General features: G+C 39.4%; 1 protein-coding gene across 12 annotated transcripts in view; it reads left to right on the forward strand.

The window, feature by feature from the left end:
- Positions 1-27,868, forward strand: part of Dys (Dystrophin) — a 609,234-nt gene that overhangs the window by 220,528 nt on the left and 360,838 nt on the right. For all 12 annotated transcript variants that reach the window (XM_087346495.1, XM_087346492.1, XM_087346499.1 and 9 more), the window contains one exon: positions 10,070-10,175. In XM_087346495.1, the coding sequence (XP_087202621.1) occupies positions 10,070-10,175 (106 nt within the window). The remainder of the gene's footprint in view (positions 1-10,069; positions 10,176-27,868) is intronic.

A 27,868-nucleotide genomic window follows, 5' to 3' on the forward strand; every position in this document is an offset into this window, starting at 1 on the left:
GTTCTCTCTCCATCTTCGGCCCAGAAGATCTAAATCGACTTATTTACCGTCACGACGTCAGATCTCAGTTTTCGTCTTGCTTGGGCTGAATGAGACAAGTTCTGCTGTACACGGCAAACTAAACTGTTTGCATTTGGAGATTCATACAACATTTGCATTAAGTAATATTTCTTTGCACGAAGTTTGCATAAGCTTCTTAACACGCGATTCCAAATTATCACATCACAAAAGGGAATTTAGTAGGCCTGTGTCTGATTAACATCTACAAGAACTTAATTCTGGAGGTTTTTGACGATAGTACTTTGTTGAGGCAAACTACTCTCTGGACGTTATCCATCGTCCCAGATTTAATAAATCACGACGTTTCGGTATCTTCAATACTGCTGTTGTCCGGAGGTAGGGACTAGCTCTATCGACTGGGCCCAACAGAGTAGGTTTTTACCTGAAGTCGGGGATAGATTCTAGTATCAGAAACGCCTTGTTTTATTAAATCTGGGACGATGGATAATGCACAGAAAGTAGTTTGCTTCACCTACAAGAACTGTTTATAACATTGTTTGTTAGAGAATATGTTTAACCATTTTAATCTGAAAATATCTAAATATTTTAGAATTCAGTCCGAACCTCAAAGAAAACACAGCACTTCTCAGTTTCAAAGATTATCTAGTTAAAGCTTTTAAAGTATGTGGTACAATAATTTCCACTGGGCTTTAACGACATAAGTAAAAATGTAGTTTTTCTGACGACTGTAAAGGTGTTTATACTTCAAAGCGAGCGCTTTATAACATTAATTTTTTTCTACAAGAACGCAGCACAAATTGATGACTCTAAGTAAGTAATAAATTGTAATATTTTGTTATTTTCAAATATAAACTGATGATTTACACCAATTTGCCTTCTCTTGATTGTTGTATACAGACACTTAACAAAATAGTCTGGGAAAATAATAAATTCCTCTAGTCTTGACAGCGGTAGTTAAATATTAGCGTCCATTGCAGCCACAAGATTTGCTCGAGATATTCCTGATTAATTGATTTTGAAAGTATACACGCAATATTCCAGATCTGCTTTATCAGAATCGAACCTACATTTGTGTCTCTTGTTTCGTTATAGAGAGTTCGTGTAACAACATTGCACATATTGCTCTCCTTATGTTATTAATAAATAACATTTAACATATGTAAGATTTGAGGTTTTCACAGCGGTGAGTACGAAGATTTCTGTCTTCTGGGTTGTTGCGCTGTGTAGTCTGGTTGATGTTAGGCAACGTTTCAGAGGTCATACTGCCTCCGTCATCAGGGCGTTTCATTCATTCATCGCCCTGATGACGGAGGCAGTATGACCCCTGAAACGTTGGTTAACATCGACCAGACTACACAGCGCAACAACCCAGAAGACAGAAATCTTCATCGCCCTGATGACGGAGACAGTATGACCTCTGAAACGTTGGTAAACATCGACCAGACTACACAGCGCAACAACCCAGAAGACAGAAATCTTCAACATTTAACATAAATATCTCACAAGAACACAGCAAATTTTGATGGTGAAGCCTTGTTTTCTGCAACGTCTGGTCGTTAGGGCGTATATTTGACTGGAATTTTAAACCCATTCACTAAAGAAAACAAATGTGAAGACGTTCCTTTTCATGATATAGAATTTGAGACTTTCACGGCGAGTACAATCAATAAAATCTTCTCGGGCAATCAGCCGCGTCAACTGGTTACCGTAGTAAACCGACGTTTCGGGAACCATCTGTCCCCTGATCCCTAATGATGGGGACAGAGTTAGTTCACGAAATGTCGGTTTACTACGGTAACCAGTTGACGCGGCTGATTGCCCGAGAAGATTTTTATTGGTTTCTTTTCATATTTGGCGTCTGCTTATCAGCAATAAGCTTACATTGTTCCACGTTCATCATTCCATGCATGGCGTAGGTCCAGCAGGAGAAAGGAAATCTTGTTGGACGGTTCTGTTTATATGTTAACAAAGTTTACTGAGAATGGGTTAGTAACATGCCCGTACTGGTCATTCACTAGCGCTGATTGAATTATTAGCCTTTATCTGCTTTAATTCCGTTCACCAGTGAGACAGAAGTGTATATCTGAATTCGTCCTAACACCATGAAAAATGAAGCGACTGTCGCAGCCCAGTTTGATCGAAATCCAGAAACAGATTCAAACCTCGGCACAGAGGCCAGATATCTTAGTCAGGTGTTTCGTGACATTCCTCAGTCTCTCCAAGAGAATGCGTTAAATAGTATCTTAAGTTAGGTCACATTTATTTTCTTCCACATGTCTAATTCATAATCACTATTCCTATCATTCGACCTATGAGTACTTCAGAGAAGCTAATAGTTGCTCATCTGCTCAATAAATGTCCGAAAGTTTATTATCGAGTTCACAAGACCCCTCCAGTGGACCTGTCCTTCGCTCATGAATCCATTTTGAGGCAGTTGGCGCCCACTGTATCTGGAAACCACGGTCATTGTTACAGCAATGAATGGAATTTTTTTTAACCTGGAAGTCGCCAGGTGTTATATGAATTTTAAAATTAGTTATACACATACATATAAAGGTTTATCACGGTATATGCTTTAGAGGGATGTCTGTGGACTTTGGCTGTGCATGAAATCTACGTGACGAACTTCTAAAAAAATAATGCATGGTTCTATGACGAACAGAGCAAATTGTCGGTATAAATTGCGCTGTTATCTCGCTGCATAAAACCAATATTTTTTCCCGCTCGCATACCTTTATATGCCATGCATTGATAAAGAGGGGTGGAAAAGTCCCTTATCATTTTATCTATGTCCGTTGTGCAGGGAACTGGTTTGAAATTTTTTGCTTACTTTCTGCATAACCAAACGCACGCGAAACATGAATTACTTAGTGCCTTGGTCTCTGAGCATTGTTGTGTGTGATAAGAGTTTTAACCGTCTGCGCGATGCAGTTTTCTCTTCTACGCTTATGTTTTACTGCTGTTACTGTTATTAGGTTGGCAGGAAGCCACCGTTGAGTATGATCATGCAATGCGCATGCGCGTCGTTTAAATTGCTTTTGGAAAATGGAGATCGACAGTTTTTGGTAAAAACGTGTTGAGGAGAATATTCGGACCTAGGAAGGAGGGGCAAGCAGGAGGATGGGGAAAGTTAATGTATAGGATGACTGAAAAGTCACGCAACCTATATTAAAATACCAGGTGCCCTTAAATTAGCGTATGATTTGAAGGTTGTATCATTATTTATTTATAACACACAATAACAACGTATGTACTGCAAAACAGAAACACAGCTTTCTAAATCGTTATTTACAATGCATCATTCTCGATATCTCTGTGACTATACAATAACGTACCCAGTTTGTCATTTGTCTTTTAACAGTCGAAGTGCAAGGATGTCTTCTTCACAAGTGCAAAAAGTGTTCGTTGTCGAACACTACGTGTCATCTCATTCTTAGTTAACTAGCCAGAATGACGTTAGGGATACATTACCCCGTTCTTCCGTGCTAAACAGATTTACAGTATCTTATCTCTTGAACAGAATATAGAGCTGTGTGTTTTAAAATTCATTGCAGAAACTCTTCATCGGGTTGTATAAAACATGCGTGCATCACTGACCACGATGGACATTTCCAACACTTAATATAATATTGTTTTTGGTTTCAGCGTAATTTATTTTTTGACAAATATAACGGGTTTCGTGGTTTTTGGATTACCTGTATACTGCTATGTGTCCATGATGCTCGCTTACGCACACTTTACCCTTTTCTTCTTTGATGTAATAACACCAAAGATGATAGGTAAAGAGTGGCAATGTTTCCCTCCGCCACTACGAATAGGCTTGCTCCTGAGACCCTCCAGTCCAGCAGGAATAAAGGGCTTTTCGCTGGGAAAAAGAGCAACGGTAGCTGAAGGTGACAAATCACCTCCATCTATTACCAAGGCTAAGAATTTGTGGAGTGTCTCATCCATTCCCCATACGCATTCATGACATGTTGCTTAAGCGAGGGGCAAATTTATGTTTTTGTAAAGAATAGCTGGTTTCAGCTTCACCACATTATTAAATGACACGAATTCGCAATTTCAGGAGAGTGTGTTATTGGAATAATCAAGCTTTATTATTGATCGATAGGTATCGATTGTAGTGCTGTATTTGACAAGACGTTTCGAAAAGTGAACTCGTCTTGTCTATCGTCGTACAGCGATGAAGGATCAGTGCCATCCAGCAAATCGATTGCGTTAATTGTACTTCCACGGAAACTTATTCCTTTATGAATTGCTGTGAGTACGGCATTGCCTTCCATTAGATTGTTATCAGTTCCTCGGATACTCGTGAAACCTAACGTTTCTTTATGAACGAGAGCGAAAAGATGAAATGGGACGGTGTTATTAGGGTTTTAAATTGTGTATTGGATGAATCTGGCCCAGAAAAACTTATTGTAACCACGATAATAAACGTACCGATTCCATAAAAGACAGGGAATATCTTGATTAAATAATCTACTGTCAACGTCTTTAAAAAGAAAGCCTTTTTTTAATGGAATTAGAACATGGTGTTTTTGTGTCCAAAGAAAATCTTAGGTTAAGTTTTGTTCAAGATAATTGAAAGCAAGAATATTAGAGGCCTGTCATTTTCAGTTGCTGACGTTAGCAATGTGAACAATTTTATTTTATTTATTGGAAGCTTATATTTTTGGATTGTTTTTCTGTAGGAATATATTTCCTGGATGTGAAATTTGTTTTCAGTGTAGCTGACGCCAGAACGATAAATCAGTAGAAGTTTGCTACAGTTTTGTTTTGTGTCAAACACCATCTTATGATCTTCAACTTCCTTTGCATCAGTCCTTCATTGCTCCGCTATAAGTCGAAACTTTATATCTTTAGCTGCGTGTATACAGGGCTAGTCTAAATGATGTTTCCAATTTGAAACACATGTTATTAACGTGTAATGAAATTCAGATGCACAAAATTGGAATCGATGGAAAGAGAAACTCTCCAAGTTTATGTTGGTATACTTCGCTGCCGCGTAGTAAAACTCTTCGCCGCCAGGGGCGATATTAGAGTAAATGGCTGCCATCGAAGACAGGGGAGCCTTTTGTGTCCTGGATTTCCGCGTTCACCGGTCTGTTATTAGTGTGCAACGGCATTTCCGAACCACGTTTGCGGCAGATCCACCCAGTGGGCATACAATTCGTAAGTGGTATTCCGAATTTAAGAAAAGGGGCTGCATCTATAAGAGAAAATCAATCGGCCGCCCGTCAGTAAGCGAGGAAACAGTGGAGCGGGTCCGTGCAAGTTTCACACCCAGCCCGCTGGATGTGTGCCGAGTTACCAAGGGGGCTCACATTGAACACCTGTGATGTACTGAAACAAAACTTGGAGAGTTTCTCTTTCCATCGGTACCAGTTTTGTGCGTTTGAATTTCATTGAACGTGAGTAGCATGTCTTTCAAATCGGGAACATAATTTAGACTATCCCTGTGTATGAATTTTCCCCGTTTTACGTTATCACAAAATAACAATACTGAAACATTGGGTATGCCACCTCCTTTGGAAACCCATCTAGATTTTGAAATGAGAGAAGCTAAGAGTGAAAAAACTTCATTATCATTCGATTTACGCTCCAGAAACATAAATTATGTGTTCCTTTGTCGACAGTTGCGAACATGGTGTAAAGTCGACAGAATATGAATTTAAGTTACAAATTCTTTCCGAAAATAATGTGTCACTACTGTCACTAATACATTGCCGGTCACAGTGGCCGCGCGGTCTCAGGTGTGGGCTTCGTGCTCTTGGGTTCGAATCCCACTCAAGGCACGGATGTTTGTCCGCGTCTTCCTGTTTCGTGGTGTCTTGTATTCAGGTAGAAGCCTTGCGACGGACTGATCACTCGTCCAAGGAGTCCTACCAACCATCTAAATAGATCAAGAAACCTCCGAAAGTGGGCCCCTATGTTCCACACATCAACGAAAAGGATATAAAGATGAAAAAATAAGAAGACTTACCACATTCACAGTTGGAAGCGATAGAAGAAATTCTGACTCGATTGAGTTTTACGTACGCATGAGCACGGTAACCCATTAGCTAAATTGTATCTTATTGTTGGATTATGAAGTCACGTTGCTTAAATTAAGCTTCAGACGCAATGTGTTTATAATAGTGACTCTTGTGCAATAGGGAAGTAAATCCTCATAATTTTAGTTGATTAGAGAAAGATGGACAGAATTGTACAGGCAATCTAAAGTGAAAAGAGTTTGTACATCCCGCTCTGGTTCTGTCTACTGAAACCCCACTATTAGCCTTGCTACATTTTTGATTGATGATTAATACATCTTAATAAAGTTTTCAGGTTATTGTATTTGCTAAACAGGTGGCGTCGTCGTTTCTTGACTACTGTTACAGTAATTAGGAAGAGACGCTTCTATTTCGTTACCCATTCAGCCTGATCCCAGTATAAATTGTGTGTTTGAGAAAATTCCAAGACTATAATGACAGTTGTTGCACATTCATCAGCTGTTTCATTATGAATGCGCTCCATAGGTTAGAAACCTCATTGGGATTGCCGCCGTGTCGTCTTTAATGAAACAGACGCTCGATAGGAAGTTACATAGCCCGAGAACACGAGCCATGTTAAGACGAATTTAATTTGTAGTTGTTCACCTTCTCACATGAGTTCTGTGATTAATTTAATTTGAACTTGATTTTATAACTGTGGGCTGTTCTTTATGAACGACGCCAAGTCATGAATTGTTCAGACCCGTACAAAGAAGGATTCTTTCGCCTAGTTACTATGGTCGTATATAAAGTTTCCGTAATTCAATACAGACTTTCGTAAATACTCATTCGGTTATAATAAGTAATATTTCCGTCTACGCAACACATTTATTGAATATTAATTATATATTAATGACAGCTGCTGCAGTATATCCACAGCATATTTCTGTCTAATGTGACAGTTATGTGGCGTACAATTATGATTAAAAGGTAAAAATTTAGCTGTGTGATATATTTTAATACATTGTCTGAAAAGAAATGAACAGCAACCGCATCCCACAACTGACATTTAGATATCAACCTGGCGGAAAGAGGCACTTGGGCCGACCACGTCAAAGATGGGAAGACCAAAACACCACCGGGAGCAATAATGGAACAGGTTCTTAAAGACCTAAGCCGGATAGGTCCATGATGATGATGATGATGCGTGTTAAGAGATTAAAATATTCACTATTAGAGCAATAAAACAGCCACGTCTTCAAATTCATGTGTACGCCTCCAGCCAAGTGTTGTTTACATATTCCATAATTGGCAAAGAAACGCAGATGGGGGACCCCCCCCCCGGATTTGGTTACCAGTAGCATTTTCGATATTAATATAACGCACATTCCGTTATAATATACCAGACATTTCAGTTATTAACTTTTTCACAGCTGTACGATTTGGCTTAATATTTCTTTGTGCAGACGGTAAATAATAATTGTTATACAATATCACACTACAGGATGTCTAACCTGATGATCCTTCGCTTAGTTGCTGTGATTTGCATAAACATGTCTTGCCTTAGTTACCGTAGATTTTCACAGAAGGGTTCATTCACTGTTAACTGTAGACATCTATAAAAATTCCATCGTTTAGATAACGTACACTTGAATGCAGATTCCTTTACGTATTCAGTGGAGATGTACATTAAGATTTTATCACAGTGACCGCTCCTGGCGTAAATGTAATTCACTTGGTTACCGTAAACTAAAAGTGTCTTCACTTTCTTAATGGAGACCTGCATAGATTTTGATTCTCTTTGTTACAGTGAATTTTCGTGTAGTGTTACTCACTGATACCTGTAGACTCGCTTAAAGATTCCTGTGCTTAGATGCTGCAGACTTGCTAAAGATTCTTTATTGCAAAGTTAGGGGAGACCGGGGTACGTTGGAACAAAATTAGGTTTATTTTTCTCTTTAGTATTTAGTGATTATACTAAAACTCATGAGGCATTTTAACCACATATCATTTATGGGCACGTATAAATAAAGTTTGAGGGTCTGCAAAAGTCATATGTTGTGATTAATATATTGCATAAATGTGTTAAAATGTAGCTTGTTTTGTTTCCTGCTTAAAGAATGCAGGCAGATGGAAATCGGAAGGAGCAAGGTCTGGACTGTCTGATGGGTAGTAGAAAACTTCAAATTTCATTTCCTGAAAGGTTTCCTTGGCATGGACAGGAAAATGAGGTCTGGCGTTGTCATGCAACAGAATAACACTGTGCATTTCTTTTTTCAAATAGCTGATTTAATTTCGCCTAGCAGCATTCTACATATATGTTACACTTAGTACCGTGGTTCTCGTCTTTTGATAATAACGTAAAAAATGCTGATTCTTTATGAATCACCTGCTTAAATATTCCCCATTGGGTCTTTGTGTTTTTACGTGTATTATTTCAGAATGAAGAGGCTGTCCTGAATTCTAAAGGTTGTGGTAGCGGCCGGGGTTTGATTTCTTCTGACACTAGAAGCGAATGCTGTTATACCTTGAAACAGGCCACAACCGCTTCCATGCAAGATATTTCCACTCACCGTACACAATCCTCGCATGTTATTAGTCCCTACAGTGTTTTTTAAGTAGCCTTTAACAATCCTTGGGGGGCCGCAGTGGAGGCTGTACTTCACATGGCTCTGTTTGTTGGTTTATGGGCCTGTACCGCCGTTCCTAACGAGACCCTTCTCTGGCGCATTGCGGGCCCCTTCCCCTTCCCTTTCCCGGACTTTGTTCCTTGGCGTTATCTCTGCTTCACTTCCTTCGGCATTTCCTATTTCACCTTTCCTTTATACACTTCGAAGCCGTGTATCTGCTTTTCTTCCTTTGTTGTGCTGCGACGTCTTCCATAACATCATTATTTTCGGAAGAGAATTTTATCTCCCCAGTTATATTTGCTTTTGCACGATCCTGTTTTATTTACTGGTGTATTTTTGTTGCGTTGTTGATTCTCTGTTTAGCCAGGATTCTTAACAGTAAACGAAAACGCCTTTAAGGCGGTACATTGTATGATTTTGTGACTGAATAGTATCGTCCCCCGTGCAAACTTGTGAGGTGACAGAAACTTTGGCGCCCTTCAGTACAGGATCATAAATAGTAAATGATGTATGGTGTTGAGCCTTGTAAAATTACGTCGGCCTACCTTCGATAAATTGCTTAATCGGGGCAGCCGTTTATTTGGAACAAATCTTAAAGAACAAACCTTTTTAACTCTTTACGTGGAACTTGGCATAATCGGGGCAGCCGCTTAATTGGACAAGGGTTGTAGTCCCTATGCGTCCCAATTAACCGGAATCGATTGTATTGCCAATCTGAAACGGAAAACACAACGACCGTAAGATAGACTAGACTTAATTTTGTGAGGAGGCGAAGGGCGATCATGGGTTTGATTCCACAAGGACGCATGCTTCTTTACTTCAAATGACAAAACCTTAAGGGTGTATAAATCTTGAAATTACTCTTAACAAACATTTGCACGGATGGAGGTGAAAATAATGAACTCACTTGTGGCTTGTGACAGGGGTTATGCGATTTGTGACCACCTTCAAAAGTCGCACAAGAAAATCACTTGAACACTGAAACATAATACTTATTTTATTTAGTTTTGACATTCAGCGTGACAGACGTCGGATATCATATTGGAGGACAGCAGATTTGATACTTTGGAACCCAAAGTGGCAGAATTATTTGGGAATGTTCATAATGTATATTCTATCTTAGAGTGACACGTAAGAGCTGTAATTGTGAGTAAGTAGACTGAGTTCCATTTGCAGAAGAGGAATTGCCAATTTTTACGTCCAGAATGTGTTTAAAGCTACCCCGTCTGATAGCCATGCGGCACCTCGGGATACTTAAGGGCGAATATTGGCAGCATGATCATCGAGATGACCACTTATCTTCTGGTACCGACGCTAAAAATGCGTATTACTTACTGTTTCCCTGTGGTTTCGTGCGTTAGCCCAGAGATACGTCCACGTTACCGTAGTGTGGAGTGAGTGCAGTGGAAGTGTTGTGGTGTGTAACTTTGTGTCTTTCGTTTGCAGAACGTCCTGCGGGAGCTGGAACAGAAGAAGCCGCAGCTGGACGAACTTGTCCACACGGCTGAGAACCTCAAAGCGGACTCCAACCGCCAGCAACTACACGGGAAAGGTAGGACAATCGTACCTTCACTTGGAAATTGCACTGTCTTGAGTTTCCTTTGTAATGTTCACTTGTGGGTTTCTTCTGTGAATTGTTAGTAAGTAACACACAATCCTACAGAGCCATTAAATTACCTTGCCCATCAAAATGTGATCGAGCTTTCTGTAACTAAGAGACTGAGAAAACGATTCACTGATTTATATCGAACTATTTGACATCGGTTAATCCGTAACAGATCGTTTGACGGGCATACTAACTACCTTTTACGCAAGTATCGGTATCAGTAACTTACCGGCGTAGACAGATTAATAGATTTTTAATTCGCCCTTGAGATCGAATAGTATTTGATTCAGGATACGAAAAGTCGATTTATCAGCGTTTAAAACATTAATCGAGAATACGTTATGATTTAGGCCTACTGTGAAAGTCCGTAGATAATTTCAGGTTATTGTTCGTAAATTGTTTTGTTTCAAATAGTGCTTGGTCCACTGTGAAAGTCGGCAGTGATTTTTGAACGTTGCGGACGCTCAGATTCTACGCAAGTTTTGTTATAAGGCATGCAGAAATTTGTTCAATATCTCAGGTTATTCACAAACATTCTGGATAACACTGTATTTTGGGTCAGCTGTTAAAGTCCCTACTGAATTTAGAAGGTGGAGTTGGGGAAATCCAAGTTTAATATTAGTTTCAAAATACGCAGAAATTTGTGCGAAGTGGCAGGTCAGCGTTCTAGTGTTTCGTGCTGAATCTGGTAATTAGAGAACTTATTAACTTCTAAATAACAGTTACCGTCATTGAGTATTGTGTACATAAAGGGGCTAACGTCCGTCCGTCTGTCCACATGATTCAACTTGACAACTGCTGAACGGATTTGGATGAAATTTGGTATAGATTTTATGCCATTCGTACTTTCCGATTTCCTATAATTCGTACTACCAACGTGGAGAATGAACGAACTTGTGAGGTGGCAGCGACTCTAGCGCCACTTGTACAGTAGGGCCATACAGTTATGCATGGCCATGTAGACTTTCAAGAAATACAGGACACTGTAAAAAGTATGCTTTTACGTTGTAAAATAAGAACAGAAAGGCTGCATAAAATATTTTAATATCACCAGGATTGAATCTTGTGATTCAGTGTGTATGAGCAAAAAATACTAAGACAGAGCTACATTGTTATTGATCTACATTACTTAAAGAAGACATTAAGAACACGTGATGTTAAACTAAAGTAATGTAAGTGAGATGAGTGGAATCAACTTTTACTACTGTTTGTTCTTTTAAAACTAACAAGTCAACAGATATTATAGCATAGGCTAGATATTTAATTTATTGATCAGTTTGCATTACGAACTCAGGGCCCTCTGAATCTACGTACTTCGCTCAAGAATCAGTTTTCGACAAACAAATAAATCAGCAGAGAAGACATTTAATATCTAAAACGCAAGTCCATGCATTTTAATGATAATAGTGGAAAATATGTACGTTGCAGTACAATTTTCTATTTATTTTGTGAATAAGCAGATAAGTAAGTTAATGAACCCTATGTTGAAGAGATCCGCTGATATTTTACACTATTTGAGATTTTTGCTGCTTTCATGCGATCGATACTAATGTTGACGATGGCGTGGTGTGTTGGTGATTTTTAGTTTTTATTTCAGCTAGGGGCGTTCAGAATTCATGATAACACTTTCCATTTTATGAAGCATTTTGGTCACGGAACAGAATCCTAGTAGATTTCGCCCTGATGACGGAGGCAGTATGACCTCTGCAACGTTGGTAAACATCAACCAGACTACACAGCGCAACAACCCAGAAGATAGAATTCTTCATACTCATCGCTGTGAAAACCTCAAATTATACATAGAATCCTAGTAATTTTCCAAAAGAGAATTGCCCCTTGTCTTAATGCCGTATTCTTGCAGAATGTTGCTATATCAGTGCATGGTTGTATCACCATTTAGATTGTCACGTAATAACGACTCATTGTCGTTTTATCTACTTTATTACACAGTAATTGAGTCACATCTCTGCTATCTGTTAAATTAGTGGCCTTTGCGTTATATCCTGTTAAACAGCTTCTTAATTGCTTTACTCATCCATTCGAAACTTGGAAGACTTACCAAATGTGCTGAAAACCATCCGAAAAGTTAACTGTGGGAGACGTCTTGCGCAAGCGCAAGGCGTTGATCCTTTCTAGGTTACACCGTTTCTGCGTACGAAACGCGTAGCTGGACCCGGAATACGGTGCCTTTCAACCATAACTTAGGATATACGCTAACGGGATTTTGTCTTAGTTGAAGGCCTTGACGTGTTGAGACTAGGGAATTTTGCTGCTGGAGGGAGGATAATCTCATCAAACAATGTGTCCTTTGCGAAACTTTGGTTGGATGGGTGTCTGGGAGTTGTACCCGGAAGGGTTGGGGTAGCTTTGGCTAAGAGCCTTCATGATTGCGTAGTAGGCGAGCCGTGTCCCTTTTAAATTACACCCGCCGCTTGCCTTACAACTGAAGAGAAGTAGGATTTGAGGTTTTAACGGCGGTGAGTCTGAAGATGGCTGTCTTCTGGGGTTTTGCGCCATGTGTCTTGTACAAGTTTACCGACGTTTCAGAGGTATTCAGTCAGGGTAGTCGACACCTGTGGTGTCGACTTGACCACCTTGTTAGGGGGAAATGTGCTCTTATAGGTAATTTTATAGATGATACGCCTCTAAACCTGGAAGAAAAATGTACTTTTATTGTATTGAAGTAAGCTAATAATAAACTGCCCAAGGCAGTACTGGACAATTACTGTGGCGGTAACAGGGTTGGGAAAGACCTAAAATCTATATTAATCACTGCGCAACTATTTTGACCAGTTACAAATCCATTACATTGTGCCCCATCTTTTTTATGATGTGTAAAAAATGTGTCTCCGTCTAACTGCGGCCGCCTAATTGTCTTTCACACAGATTATACATGAATTAATATGAAGCATCTTTGAAATTATAGTAGTAGGGGAAACCGAAGGGCTCAGAGATAAATCTATCTTAGTGTCATCGTTTATATCAGCAAATTTTTGCGTGGTGTGATTATAAACATTCTTGTGTTTTTAGATTGCATTAATGTCTTGTTTCTTGAACAGGGTAAAATCGGCGAGTTCATTTCATAATATATAGGCCTACCAATTAAAGGTGTTGATCAGGTATACTTGATGATAGTTTAGGTTTTGACGGCGTTGAATATACGGGTTGTGATATAGGTTGTGACACACTGCAGCCTTGAAAGTGGTTAGAAAAGCACAGGCTGAAGATCAACGCGTTTGAAATAATATTCACAGCGCCATAATACTTGTATGGGTACCGGGAAAGAATAAAAGAAGAAGAAGAAGATCATTCAGCGAATGATAATGCGCGCTCTGAAATACAAAGTCAGCTATTTTGATACGATAAAATAAAAAATATAACAAATGAACCTGTAATGTCGATTCTTTAATTTACTTGTATTTGTTTGTCATTAAGTAACGGTTATTGAAAACTGAAACCGAAATCGTAAATTTTGTTGACAGATGAATTTAATGAAGTTAGACCAGCGTACCCCCACTGAATCACTACTGGAACCCGCGGACCCATGAGCCATTTTTACGATTTGAGTCTCCAAACAATACACAGTTACGAAATATTTTATTTAATTCACATGCGAAAAATATACAAAAAATCGGAATTTTAATTTTTATGAGAAGATTGATGCTGCATCTCAGCGGCTAGCTTTTCAGAATTTGGTTTTATTGCTTAGAGTTTAATTCTGAGGTCAGATTCTAAATTTATAAAGAGGTTTTCTATATTTATTTTTTAGGTTCAAAAGAGCTGAGAAAGCTTTTTCACATAAATAGATTGTGGGGAATGGAATTAAAACATTCAGTTACTTTTTACGATAATTAGGGATAATCCGTTTCGTACATGCAGCCAGAGACTTTTTTTTAAAATGAAGTTTCAGTGCACTATCAATAGAAATTTAATATAAGCCATTTTCTTCTGCTGCTGTCAGTCCCGTTAATTTGTCATTATCTACTTTAAACGGACCTTTAATTTAATTTCTACTTTCATCTCGAGGTGGAAAGTACTCGCGAAAATTCCATCGCAGATCTTGCAGACGCTGGCTAAAAAATTCCAAGAATTTATTTGATAATTTTTCATCAGCAGATTCCAGGGAGGTCTTTAGGTTTGAAAAAGAATCGAAATTTCATTTTGATAAGCGACGAGCCCACGGTTTCAGCGTTTTGATCATTCCCTCGATCTTGCCTTTGACATTAAAAATTCTGATGCCATCTACTTGCATGCTCCAGTTGAGTGCATTTAAATTAGCGAAGATGTTCGCCTAATTCTTCTGGCATCTTCTTAGTGTCTAATGAATGCAACATTGATGCCATATATCTGAAGGGATATTTCCCCTTATTCGTGCAATGAGTCCAGTTAGTCTCCCAGACATGGCACCTGCCCTATCTGTGCTGATTCCTACGCATTTCGACCATTGAATTCCACTTGACGTCAGAAATTAATTCCAACTCTTATACCCTTCTTCAGCAACGGTATGTGTCAAAGAGCGGCAGAACAATAAATCTTCAATTATTTTTTCCTCAATTTCGTATCTAACTTAACAATACACGAGATTTGTTTGTTAAGTCCATACTCTCATCCACCTTGTAGGCTATAATTCTGACTGTTTTTCTTACGTTGTCTGAAATCCACAGTTCGTTTGTTTACTGTGCCGTTAGACAGTGACACCAAATTCAAATCTTTCACTGATTTTTCTCCGACCATTGCACTAACCATGGCTTTAGCAGCTGGTAATATTAGTCCTTCAGCGATTGTATGAGGTTTTCCAGCTTTAGCTATGAACATGGACACCTCATACGACGTTTTCACTGCATTTTAATTGCAAGTACCCGTTGCGATATTCTTCGTTAGTTTCCTACTTTGTCGGAGCTCTCGTTCTTTAATCTGAGGCAAAGAAAAGGAGATTACGAAAATGTTCTCACTGTATCGATTTTTGGTAGGAACTCGAACATGAGCTGTCTTTATCTCCACTTTCGGCAAATGAGATAGGTAACAGAACAGTACTTTAACCTCCGAATATTTCTGTTTAATTTCTTTAACCTTATTTTTCTCAAACTCCTTTTCTTTTCCTATAAATTCGTGTTTTATGTAACAAATCGTCTAGGCGTGTAACGAACTTTAATGGCCAGATTATATCACCTTTTATTCTCATTTTATCCAGAACAAATTATTCCTGAAGATTTCTGTCTTCTGGGTTGTTGCGCTGTGTAGTCTGGTCGATGTTTACCAACGTTTCAGAGGTCATACTACCTCCGTAATCAGGGCGATGAAGATTTCTGTCTTCTGGGTTGTTGCGCTGTCTAGTCTGGTCGATGTTTACCAACGTTTCAGAGGTCATACTGCCTCCGTCATCAGGGCGATGAATATGAAGATTTCTGTCTTCTGGGTTGTTGCGCTGTCTAGTCTGGTCGATGTTTACCAACGTTTCAGAGGTCATACCACCTCCGTCATCAGGGCGATGAAGATTTCTGTCTTCTGGGTTGTTGCGCTGTGTAGTCTGGTAGATGTTTACCACAGTTTCAGAGGTCATACTGCCTCCATCATCAGGGCGATGAATATGAAGATTTCTGTCTTCTGGGTTGTTGCGCTGTCTAGTCTGGTCGATGTTTACCAACGTTTCAGAGATCATGCTGCCTTCGTCATCAGGGCGATGAGTCTGAAGATTTCTGTCTTCTGGGTTGTTGCGCTGTGTAGTCTGGTCGATGTTTACCAACGTTTCAGAGGTCATACTGCCTCCGTCATCAGGGCGATGAGTATGAAGATGTGTCTTCTGGGTTGTTGCGCTGTGTAGTCTGGTCGATATTAACCAACGTTTCAGAGGTCATACTGCCTCCGTCATCAGGGCGATGAGTATGAAGATTTCTGTCTTCTGGGTTGTTGCGCTGTGTAGTCTGGTAGATGTTAACCAACGTTTCAGAGGTCATACTGCCTCCGTCATCAGGGCGATGAGTATGAAGATTTCTGTCTTCTGGGTTGTTGCGCTGTGTAGTCTGGTCGATGTTAACCAACGTTTCAGAGGTCATACTGCCTCCGTCATCAGGGCGATGAGTACGAAGATTTCTGTCTTCTGGGTTGTTGCGCTGTGTAGTCTGGTCGATGTTTACCAACGTTTCAGAGATCATACTGCCTCCGTCATCAGGGCGATGAATATGAAGATTTCTGTCTTCCGGGTTGTTGCGCTGTGGTCTGGTTGATGTTAGCCAACGTTTCAGAGGTCATACTGCCTCCGTCATCTACCAGACTACACATCCCAGGAAACTGAAATTTTCATACTCATCGCTGTGAAAACCTCAAATCTTACAAGTTATTTTTGTTATCGGAATGGATTCGAAGCGGATTGCATTTGTTATTGCTCTGACTCATTTCCCAGTCTGAATTTTTGTGAATTCGTTGCCAGCTACGTGTAGATTGAATTGATGGATAAATGGGGAGATGAAATGGAGTAAGGGCTTTTTACAGTTTGTCGGGCACCTACGTTGTTTGGAAGGCGTCTTAATTCTAACGTAGTTTGTTGTTATTACCCTAAAAGCCTATAGTACTATGTGATCCTGTCGTTTGCTGATTAGGGTTTAAAAAAATGTTCGTGTTTGTGATTTGCACGATAGAAATAATTACAACATGATAAAGAGTTGTACACACATTGTCTCGATTCTGAAGGGTTCTGACGGTGTTTTACAATGTGGATTACTGAGTTTCTTGATTCGTCCATCGTCTGTTATTGTGAAACACGCATCGTTTCGAAAACTGGATGCCTTCGTCTTCAGGTATGAGGAAGAGAAGCACCTATTTTAACTAACTCAACAGAATAGCTGCCCCTCCCACCTGACACCAGAGGACAAAGACATCCGGTCTTTGAAACGTTCTGTGTCTTTGGAATACCAGACGATGGATAAGTCCAAATACTCAGTAATCCATGCTGCGTTTTATCATTACGTTCAGAGGTTTAAGCATATAATTTTCAGACAGACTCTGCCAGTGAGTGTACATGTGAATTTAGGGGGTTGCTATGGTAACAGTCGTGTCGAATGTACGGTAATCTGACGAATAAAGCGGGCGATAATCGTAGTATGTACAGGGCAAAATTCCACGCCGCGTTTATGTAGCTGGGTCATGTTTAAATGGCAGTTCTGCTGACTGTCTGCTGCAGTCGACGTGACTCCAGTATACAGACTGCCATGAGAGAGTATAGATGGCAGGGAAGTAAAACTACAGTACTTGTCACCAGATGGTGTTAATTCGACGCCTTGACTCCGATAGTGTTCAGATCTCACAGTATTGGTAAAATGGAGACGATGAGAAATATCAGCTTCTGTAGCGGAAATCGAACCTCTTTCGTCAAGCCCAGAGCCTCAGTTATCATTTCGTCTGTTGTGTACTTTAAACTCAGAGTAAATCATGGTGGTTAGATCGACGTACTAATGCAGTTCCAAAAGAGAACAACATATTTGGTCAACTTTCTTTAACAAGGCTTATAGAAGGTATATCGGAAATTAGATATTTAGGTAGGTCTGCTTAAGTCAGAAAATCTCTCTTGAAACACTGAGATAGACGAATCTTTATCTTCGAAATATAGTACAATACAGTACATAAAATTAAATAATTAATTGTTAAGCTTGCTTTGGATGGTAGCCCAAACTTTTGCCTCAAATAAACACGGAGAAGTTTATTGAGACAACCGTGTGTTGAAATAAGCCGTAACATACTTTAAACACATTGTAGAAATATATTAAATTCGCTGCCATCTTGTACTAGAAACGTAACTGTACTGTAGCTCCGTCTGTGGAACAGAAACTTTGCATGCTGATGGCAACGTTCAAAGTAACTGCTCGTAAAATAATTAAGTGCATTATTAATAATGGTTACAGCAAGCAGGACAGGCAACAGTGCTTAACGCTTAATAGGATACTTAATAGCTATTGTTCTCTAAGCTCAGTATTGTCTTTCCATCTTTTCCCAGGTGTCCTAAATAATAACCAGGCTTCTTGATGCATCTGTTGTTCCCCGTGCTTGCTACATGTACCACCCGTCTGAACTTTATCGCTCTAGCAGTAACAGGTTTTAGTCACAAGGTTTTGAGTCAGTAACAGTCTGTAAAGTGGAATAGACTTGTAGTATGTGTTCCGAAAGAAATGAAAGGAAGGATAGGAGATTTCTCAGCGGCAGGAAGTTAGGAAAAGGAAAGCAACAGAGTGGAACAAGAGGGGGAAATGAATTAAGTTGGCAAGAAGAAAGCAAAAAAAAAAAAAAAAAAAAAAGCCTAGTGTGGCTTATTTTCTCCTTTATCGGAATCCTTTCCGTTCCTCTCAAATAATCCGTTGGAAATTGGTATCTCTAGTGCAACGAAATATGGCTGTGTTTTTTCTTTACTGCGTTTAATGTGAAATACCAAGAAGAAAGCAAAAACAGAGAATTTTAATGTTTTGTTTTATAATGATTAGATATATACCGCATATTGATTAAACCAAAAGGATTTATCCCAACGAAACAGTATAAGAAACACATTCGAAACGTATTATACAGAGCGATTCAAAAATTTAGGGCCAAACTGAAGGAGCGTATAGAGGGACTCAGAGAGAACAACTTTCGAATAGGAATTCATGTCCTCCGATGTTATCTTGAGTCAGTCCAGGCCATTGAAGGTAGGGAAGTCTGATGACATACCGCTGAAATAATCGTACTTTGCTATTCTCCTACTACCTTAATTTTGTTTTTTATTAATGTACAAGGATCACATTAGCAATCTTACAAACCAAATTATTTCAATGGCCTCGACTGACTCAGGATAACTTCGGAGGACATGGATTCCTGTTCTCTCTGAGTCCCCCTATACGCTCCTTCAGTTTGGCCTTAACCTTTTGAATCACTCTATATAAAGCTTCTAATGATAATGATCAGATATATACTAATCACTTCAGAAATTTTAAACGTAGAGAAGAGTTACATACATTTAGCATTTAAACATACATCGCCGTATAAACTGAGCGACTATTAAGTGGTCACACCAGAATTGGAGTTGGTTATCTGCGCATTAAAGGAATCTGTCTTTTGTTGTAGATAAAATGAGTAGACGTTCAAATAACATGAGAATGGGCAGTAAAGGAGGGTGTCTCTGTTCTTATTGTTCAGCTAATATTATTTGGCATTCATCTAAAGGGGTGTCTGGTTCCATCTGTAGACAGGTTAAATACATGTTTTAGTTCCATGTTTCGGTTGCTATAAGAATAAACTAGGAAATATAGGCATGGCGTAACAATTCCGGCGCGTTGGCCACAATCTGACCTATGAACTTTAACACAGGTAACCGAAGTAGCCTGGAAATTCCGCATCTAGTTCCATCAGCCCATAAGCGCAGGTAAATGTCATGAAAGTCCAGACAGCTGTTCACGAGTTGTTTCATGAAATTGTACGGAGAGGCAGACAGAGTGACGTGTGGAGTGACTTTAATTGTTCCCAGCCAGCTCCTTAGGGGTGCGTACGCATCTAAAATAATCGATGAGCTGAAGATCCATTTATAAACATTACAAGTGCGTTTATAAAACAGCGTTAAGTTACAATGCCTTGATAAACATTTAAATGCAGTGTAATACAGTAGATAGAAAAGTGTGATGTGAATGTGGCAATCAGTAACAGGGCTGGAACTGGTCTGTGGTAGCAAGAGGAAATTTGTTCCTTAGAACATAATGATGATAACCTTGAACGTCTGTTCCATGCTTACCGGATTTAAAAAAAAATAATAGGAATATTATCCCACCAGGCCCAAAATCACTTAACAGCAATTGATCACCAATCATTTGCTTAGATATGTCATCGGGCGAAAAATATTCAACGAAAATAAAAGCATAACTAATCTTAAGACAAAACTGAAAATAGTTTTGGACCTAAGAAGTGGACGAACTTCCTGCAGACAAAAAGCAGCTGCAAACGGTACTACAGAAAGCGGTCGAAACTTCTCCCCATTAAACTGTTGTCATGCTATTCAACCGCGCAAGATAAATTGCCGCTTGATCAGAAGAGATCATGATTTCTTACTATGTGACACGACGTAATATGCCAATGTGTGTTTAATACTTTTTATTTCCCGTCTTTTTTGATGGGTAATTTACTAGTATGTCCAAAATCTTGCACAATACAGAGCGTTTGAAAAGATATGTGTATAATGCTCGCTGTGATATTCTATTATGTCGACTGCTCATAGTTTAGACTCCTTACTTGAGTTTCACATAGCTTCAGGCTGCAGCAATGAAATCTGATGTTATTTATGTTCGATTTCTACTCGTTATAAGTGATCCAGAAAAAAAACGAGATTGTAGTAGATTCGTAAGTTTCCCTGTACTAATTATTCAGCAGATAATTAAAGAATTCTGTCACAGGGCAGCAGATTTTCTGAAAAAAATTGAAGATCAATGGAACATTCGTAGCCATTTCTTCCAATAAGAGGGTTTACAATAAAAGAATAGCAAATCCCATATGTTTCATCCAAAGTTGCTAATGTCCAACGCTTAGCTGTAGATGAAGATGTGTGGATAATGAATGTTCTCATCTTAATGAGTTCCGTGAAAATCAGGGAATGTGTTCGTCGGTTTATTGTTCTTTATTTATGGTCGTTATTAATCCATCCTCTTACTATTTACCGTATTGTATAGATTATTTGAAAAGTGTCGAATTTAGTGGTCGTGTCTTTAAGGCATACACACAGGGATCACAAGTTCGGATTCTGAACGGGGCGTGGATATTTGTTAGCGTCTTTTTTAATTGCATTACAGAAGAAAATTCGAAGATTACTTGTTCATCTCGTCATGTTTTCCCGACTGTTCTTGCAAGAGTCAGTATAGTAAACCTGCACTACATATTATCGGTTCGTTGTTATTTTCGATTACTGTGATTTGTGGGTTCTTTAAGGGATTAAATGAACACTTAATGGAATACTAATGTATCATTTGAAGTTTTGTGACCTATTACTTTGAATGTACGACACTTTTGTTAAATGTTGTTATTAGTATCCAAGGTTTAATTTATTTCAAGGTTTACATTGTTTAGAGGCTTAAATATACTTTATAAGAGTATCTCTCTTAGAGAAAATTATCTATATAAAAGTTGTGACGATAAACGCACGTTATATCCTAATTTTTCCATGGAGTTAATTGATTTTGACAGTAGGCCCAAATATTTAGTGTACGCCACCGTGAGCGTTCTCAGGCTGCTGCGATTGGTCTACCCACCGACGCTCGCTTGCCTTGCAGCTCCTGGCATAACGTCATACCGGGGCACATTAGCCACTCTGTGTGTCATGTCGCCTGGAGGCGCTGCAACGGACCTGTCGCTCATTCAAGGAATCCGCCCTCTGAGTCAAAACAGATCACAGTATCATTTTCGAAGTCTGAAAGTACCTGAAGTAGTCCGGTTCTTCAAATTATTGAAGTGAATTATTGCAGCCATCTTCAAACTCACCGCCGTGGAAACCTCAAATCCTACAAAGCTGTGGGAGGTTTTTGATCACGATTATGAACCTGCGGTTCTCACACTAGAAATGAAATCCTTATGTCAATTACAGTTGTTCCAGACTTCGTTAGATAATTCGTCCACTCACTGTTGACTGCAAGGAACTGGTAGTTATGTGACCACCCTGCTCTGACCAGGTCGATACGAGGCCCGTTGTTTGCATACGCAACCTACAGGACCAACATAATGCACCGTATCTTTAATTTCGTTATATCAACTGCTGAGGTAATATAAAATTGAACTTTGTTGGAGGTCATGTGGGTGGCACTGAAGAAAAGGGCGCATACCCACACAATTTTCTAACTGCATGCAGCGGTAACTGTGGAAATGAATGCCACCAACATTGCCATGGTGGATGATGATTATCATTGGTTTATATAAGGACATTTCTAGAATCATGTAAGGGAGCTGCCGTGGCCTGTTTTAATCTTGTATCCGACAGTTGGGCTAAAGGACTGAAGGAACACACAAGGTCTCATGATGATTGGTCTTCGGGCGCAGATTCTAACCCAGAGCCTCCCAAGTTATGGGGGTAGAACTGCAATGGCCTAAGTCAGAATAAAAATCCCACAGCATTATTTATTTCCCGCCCACCATCCACTTTGAGCCGAATGTCCATTCTGAAGGGTGAATGGGGTTGTACTGAGTTTTCTGTTTTGGTTCCTGTTTTCGGCAGGCTACCAGCTGTTGCGCAAAACATAAATAAGGAGCTCCTTTCTGATGGAATTTTTCATTCTGCAGAATTGCACGTCGAGTCTCATATGAGAATGTCTTTCTTTCACTTATTCCTGCCTGTACCATTTATTCTTCAGCCTTTTCCTTTTTATTCCACTGCTGCATTCACGAACTTCCCTCATGATTCTTCCGGAATGTGGTTGATATTCTGGCAGCCCGTTGTAAATCGATCCTTACCGACAGAGAAATCTCGTGGAACGGGTCTCTGAGCCCCCTTCTTCAATATAGCATTGAATAGGCTGCTTGTTCAGAAAATGTCTTCCCCAAAGAAACGTTTTATGATAATGGTTTTTCATACGCTGTGCTAGCCATTTTCTATTCCCTTCTCTTTGTAACAGGTGTCTCGTACCGCATTTTTGGAGGTAGATGGTTTATATATAACATTCTTAAAGAAATAAATAAAACTCCTGGAAATATAAGTGTAACGTATAGACAGATTCTTTATAAAGGTACTCGGCGAAGAAAGGCGTCCTTGTAACCCGTCTCATGCCGAATACTTTAGGATAATTAATTGTTTTGTTGGTTTTGCATGTGTTTTGTAACTCACTATTTGCATTATTGAAAACCCACAGTTAGGTTTGGTTTGTGTGTTCTAAAAAGGATAGTGGCTAACCAGTACGCCTAAAGGTAATTTATATAAGTGAAGAATAATGTTTCGTAACGAGATGTAAGTTTTAACATTTTGAATGGCGTTTAATTGTCACTAAGTTTTTCTTAAAAACAGAGTGAAAAAGTATTTAACGAATTTAAACAAAACTTGTCTCAGCTCAGCTCTACTGGATGATCAGTTCTCTGTGAATTACCTCATCTTTTCACAGTGCATTGCCAGGTAGGAGAACAAGATTGCTTTATGTGATTTCTTTGAAGTGTTTCATCCGTCTTGATCATATTATTGCGGGTACATATGTTGTTTAGGAACCCATTAACTATGACTATACCACACTCTAGGCCTTAAAATTGATTATTCCTTAAGAATGCACAGTATACAATTTATTTTTAGTGGTAAAACTTTAAATGCATGCCATGTCAGAAATATTTGCAATAAATGGTGCGATATATATAATCAATGTTCCCATTTTTATGCTATAAAGTTATCCCGGATGGGATCCAGGTTTCTCATCATGGCCGCGGGGCGTGATATTGCATATCAAGTAAGTTATTGCCCGTAGTTTAACAGAATTAAGTCCGGAATAGAAGCCGGTGTAATAATTAATAAAATTAATATTTGTCTGGTATTGTTAGGAACATAAAAGACGTTGATGATTTGCCCGTCTTATATATTGGTCACGAATTAAGTAACTTCTTAATGTAAAATGTGGTCATGTCGGACAAATATCGATAAAGTGAAATGGGCACATATTTCAGTGTTACACCTCATGTCATATTTAGTCACAGTTCTTTAACACGTTTGAGTTTTTAAAGATTCTTTTTAAATAGTTTGGCATTATCGTTGGACGCTCTCTATAAAAAGGTGTCATGTAGTCAGCGTACATCTAAGAGAGAGCAAGTACATGACTGGGAAAACTGATAGATTGGAACACTCAGGTATAAACACACGTGCCTTCTCAGCTAGACCTTCACTTTGTATACTTAACGCGAAAAAAGCGTAATTGCACCGAACTATTTTCTGTTCTTCCGCCAACGATTTGTCTCGCATTGAAACTCGTCCGCATTTCCCCACTCCTTCTTCAGAACGGCGATCAGTACGTCTGGCTTCGTAGTTTTAAATTGAACGTGTGTGGTTTACTACCTGCTCGCCAGTACGGTTGAGCGGGTCACGAAAACTGAATAAAACGTAATTAATTATTCGCATTAAAATCGATGTTACGCTGTGCCGTGTGTGGCGGTTTGTAGCGCAACCCCGTGTGTCAGCTTACTGATGGAAGCTACGAAATGTTACTGCGGTATCATGAACATATCTGGGTCACAGGGGTGAACAAATACTGTTCTGTGGCGCATCGCCTGCTGTGTCTCTTACTAGTTACGCACGCAAACCAGCGGTTTTATTACAGATCGAACGAGTGGTTTGACCACCTCTTTCGCATTTGGGAACAACTGATTTTGAATGTCAGGCCATTGACCAGCTCTCTTGAAGTTCGCAACTCTTTTGTACAAACTTTTGTCGTGGCCGATTTTTAACTCGCTTCAATTTCCTCACACTTCCTTTGCATGTCTTATGTAGTTGACTGAACGTCATTGAATGAATGACAATGAAAATTGAGTGGAGGAAGTTCTATTATTCAATACAATTATTCAAGCCTTGTTTGCCGTCCTCTTGATATGTATTATGACGTTCTTATTAAGCATGTCTAAGTACGCTCAATAATTCGGCACTGAAAATGATCTGGGAAGCGAAAATAATTTACGAGTAAATAAATAGACCGTAATAGGTGTAGATTTCTTACGGACTCTGCTGCTTGGAGTTGGACCCGGAATTCACTTTGATGGACTGAGGAAAATCATGCGTAGAGGACATCAGTCAGGATACGGATTTGAACAGGTTACCTTCCAATCATAAGTGAGTCACGCTATTGCCCTTGTAAGTCGTGTGTCGTGGAAGGGTGTGATGACGGGCGTATTGAATTTTAGTCAGAAAACCAGAAGGGAAGAGACCACTTGGGACACGTAGGCTGGGATGGTGTTGACTGGATTAATCTGGCTCAGGATAAGGACCAGTAGTGGGCTGTTGCGAACTTGTTATTGAATCTACTAGTTTCGTAAAAGACGGAGAATACCTTGACAACTGAGGGACTGTTGGTTTCTCAAGGTCTTTTCTCCGTGTAGAAAGTGTTGATGGATTCATTACCAAAAACGATAACTAATACCACAGAAATTAATTAAATTGTTATGGCCTGTGCGCGCAATGGGTTAGTATTCTACTCATTTAGAATGGCATTGAATACGTAAAAAGTATAGTTGGCCGTGATAATAAAGGTTCCGCTGTGAAGTGTTAACTCTGCGGATTACTATGGCCTAGTAAAAGGCTCTTTGAACGCCCACTCGTAATGTAAGTGTAACTATGAAGTTACGCTGCCTTTTCAGCGCTCCGCACTGGCAATTACTATTATTGAGGACGTTGCAAATAAACGCAGATGCAAACTTACGTAAGTCTGGACGTTGACTTACATTTTGATTAGACTTGGCAACGTCTCCGGCGTATCGATCCCTGGTTGGTTGGTTCGTGATGGGGACTGTGGTATGGGAGAAGAGAAGGAACAGAGGGTAAAGTTGGAAGAGAGAAAAGTAAGGGGGAAATGGGATGCGCGAAGGAAACGTCGAAGGGCGGTGGTAGGCAGACAGCAGACGGATCGAGTGTGGTGGCCTATACACACAGGACTCGTCGTTCGCTCTGTCCTCACTTTCCGTGCTATGAGTGTTTTGCATTCATACTTATCCAGTAAATATTTTCGTGTTCCCTTCTGCCCGTTAGGCGTAAGTCAGTTCTAAATTTGTATGGCGTGTCTGTGGCTTTGATTTGCAACGAGATGCAAGCTTTTGGTAGTTTTATCACTGACGACGGCTGTCTTCTGGGTTGTTGCGTCATGTTATTTGGTAGACGTTTTCCGACGTTTCAGAGGTGCTTGCTGCCTTCATCATCTGGAAAATGGTAACTCTAACCAAAAAGGCGAATCGAAATCCCACGTGGTGGACTTTACGAAACTTCATCCGATAACCCTGTTGGGGTGGTCATGTGTTATGTAGAATGGGACTCGAACACACATTTCGCTTTCTCAGATTTAGACGCCATCTTCTGTCATGTTTACAGTTACATATGACAAAATACCTTTCCAACGTAAAACATGTCAGCATACAAGGCTAAAGTGTTTCATTGCATGGTTTTGCTCCAGTTAAAGCCCCCAGGCATTCTAAATACCGGTGCTACCAGTTTTCTGAACCGCCCAAATATTCAAAATGTAGAAACTTTTCCGAGATATGTCTTTACGTTCTGGTGTTGAGCTGAAACTTCAGCCATTTGCATGTGTTATATTTTTATGCACATACTTTGTGAACGTTGCCTTTGTTATTTGTTGTAATTAAATTAGTAAAATAATTTTATCGATTGAAGTTTGTAAATTGAACATATTACCATGTATTTAGGCCCATTCATTATTCCGTAAGCGCGTTCAGTTCTTTCGGAACCGAGGTTTAAATCTGAATTAATTACTCTTCACTGTCCTGATCAAGGTTCCCAGTAAGAGGGAATGTAATTGATGATAGATCGAACAACTGAGATTGATTAATTATTTGGTCGAACTCCGGTAACAGATTAATCTGTGTTGCCGAGAGCTCATTGATATTCGAAGTAAAACGTCGTTGGTCTGAGCGGACATGGTTCCCCTCAACCTTTCCAGTCAAGACCAATGCCAATGGACAGGACAGGCTCGTAACAAAGCATTGGAAATGTTCAGCGCGGGCATGGTTTTATTTATCTGCTTATTTGACTACGCTATCGGTAACTCTCATTATTGATGTTAATTCATTTTGTGGAAACGTAAATATCATGAGGAGAAACGTTGAAGCTCTATTAGATTCCAGAAAGGAACTTGGTCTAAAGTAAACCCTGAGAAAAGTAAAGGCTACACGAGAAAACCATATTAAGGGAACAAACAAGTTCTTTAAACACTTGGGAAAGTTCGGATTTTTGGAAACGACGTTAAAAAATCAGAATTTTATTCACGAGGAAATTAAGAGCAGATTAAATTCGATAAATGCTTGCAACCGTGAAATTCAGAATTTTGTCTTCTCCGTCTTCATGTAAAAACATGGTGATTAAAACACAAAACTATAAGTTTATCTTTTGTTTTTATGGGTGTGAAACTTGGTCTCTCATGTTAAGGGAGTAATACAGATTGAGGGTATTTGAGAACGTTGTCAATGGATTGTGTGTTAACGCAAAGGATTGGCGCATAAACACAGTGTATAGATCGATTCGGAATAATCTCTCCTTAACAATTTTTGGTGTGGTATAAATTTGGTGACATGCAAGGAACGATGACATATGCATGTTAGTTCTTCCAGATAGTATTTATAGCTCTTATTATTTATATTTATGATAAACTTTTTGACTCTGCACTGCGGCACTGTAAATTGTAGCTGATACAGGTGACCATAAGTGATCCGATGCACACAAAACGCATGTGGATAGTGTGCGCTGCGAACTAGAGTGTAGCTTTTATGCGGTTTGTGTAGGTTTATCCTATGTTTGACACTGTCTGTTAAAACGATAGGCACACTGTTTGATCTCAACAGACATTAAAATAAAAGATAAGAAAATGTGTTATCATCTTCTAGCATTCCCCTGTCATCCCCTAATCTGGCATGTTTTCAGAGGTACACAAAAGAAATTTGGTCTTCCCGCTTACTGGTCTTTTTGC

Source organism: Zootermopsis nevadensis, unplaced genomic scaffold (genome assembly GCF_977971745.1).
Source record: "Zootermopsis nevadensis isolate Lab colony 2312 unplaced genomic scaffold, Znev_1.0 Znev_ptg000010l, whole genome shotgun sequence".
Taxonomy (NCBI): Eukaryota; Metazoa; Arthropoda; class Insecta; order Blattodea; family Termopsidae; genus Zootermopsis; species Zootermopsis nevadensis.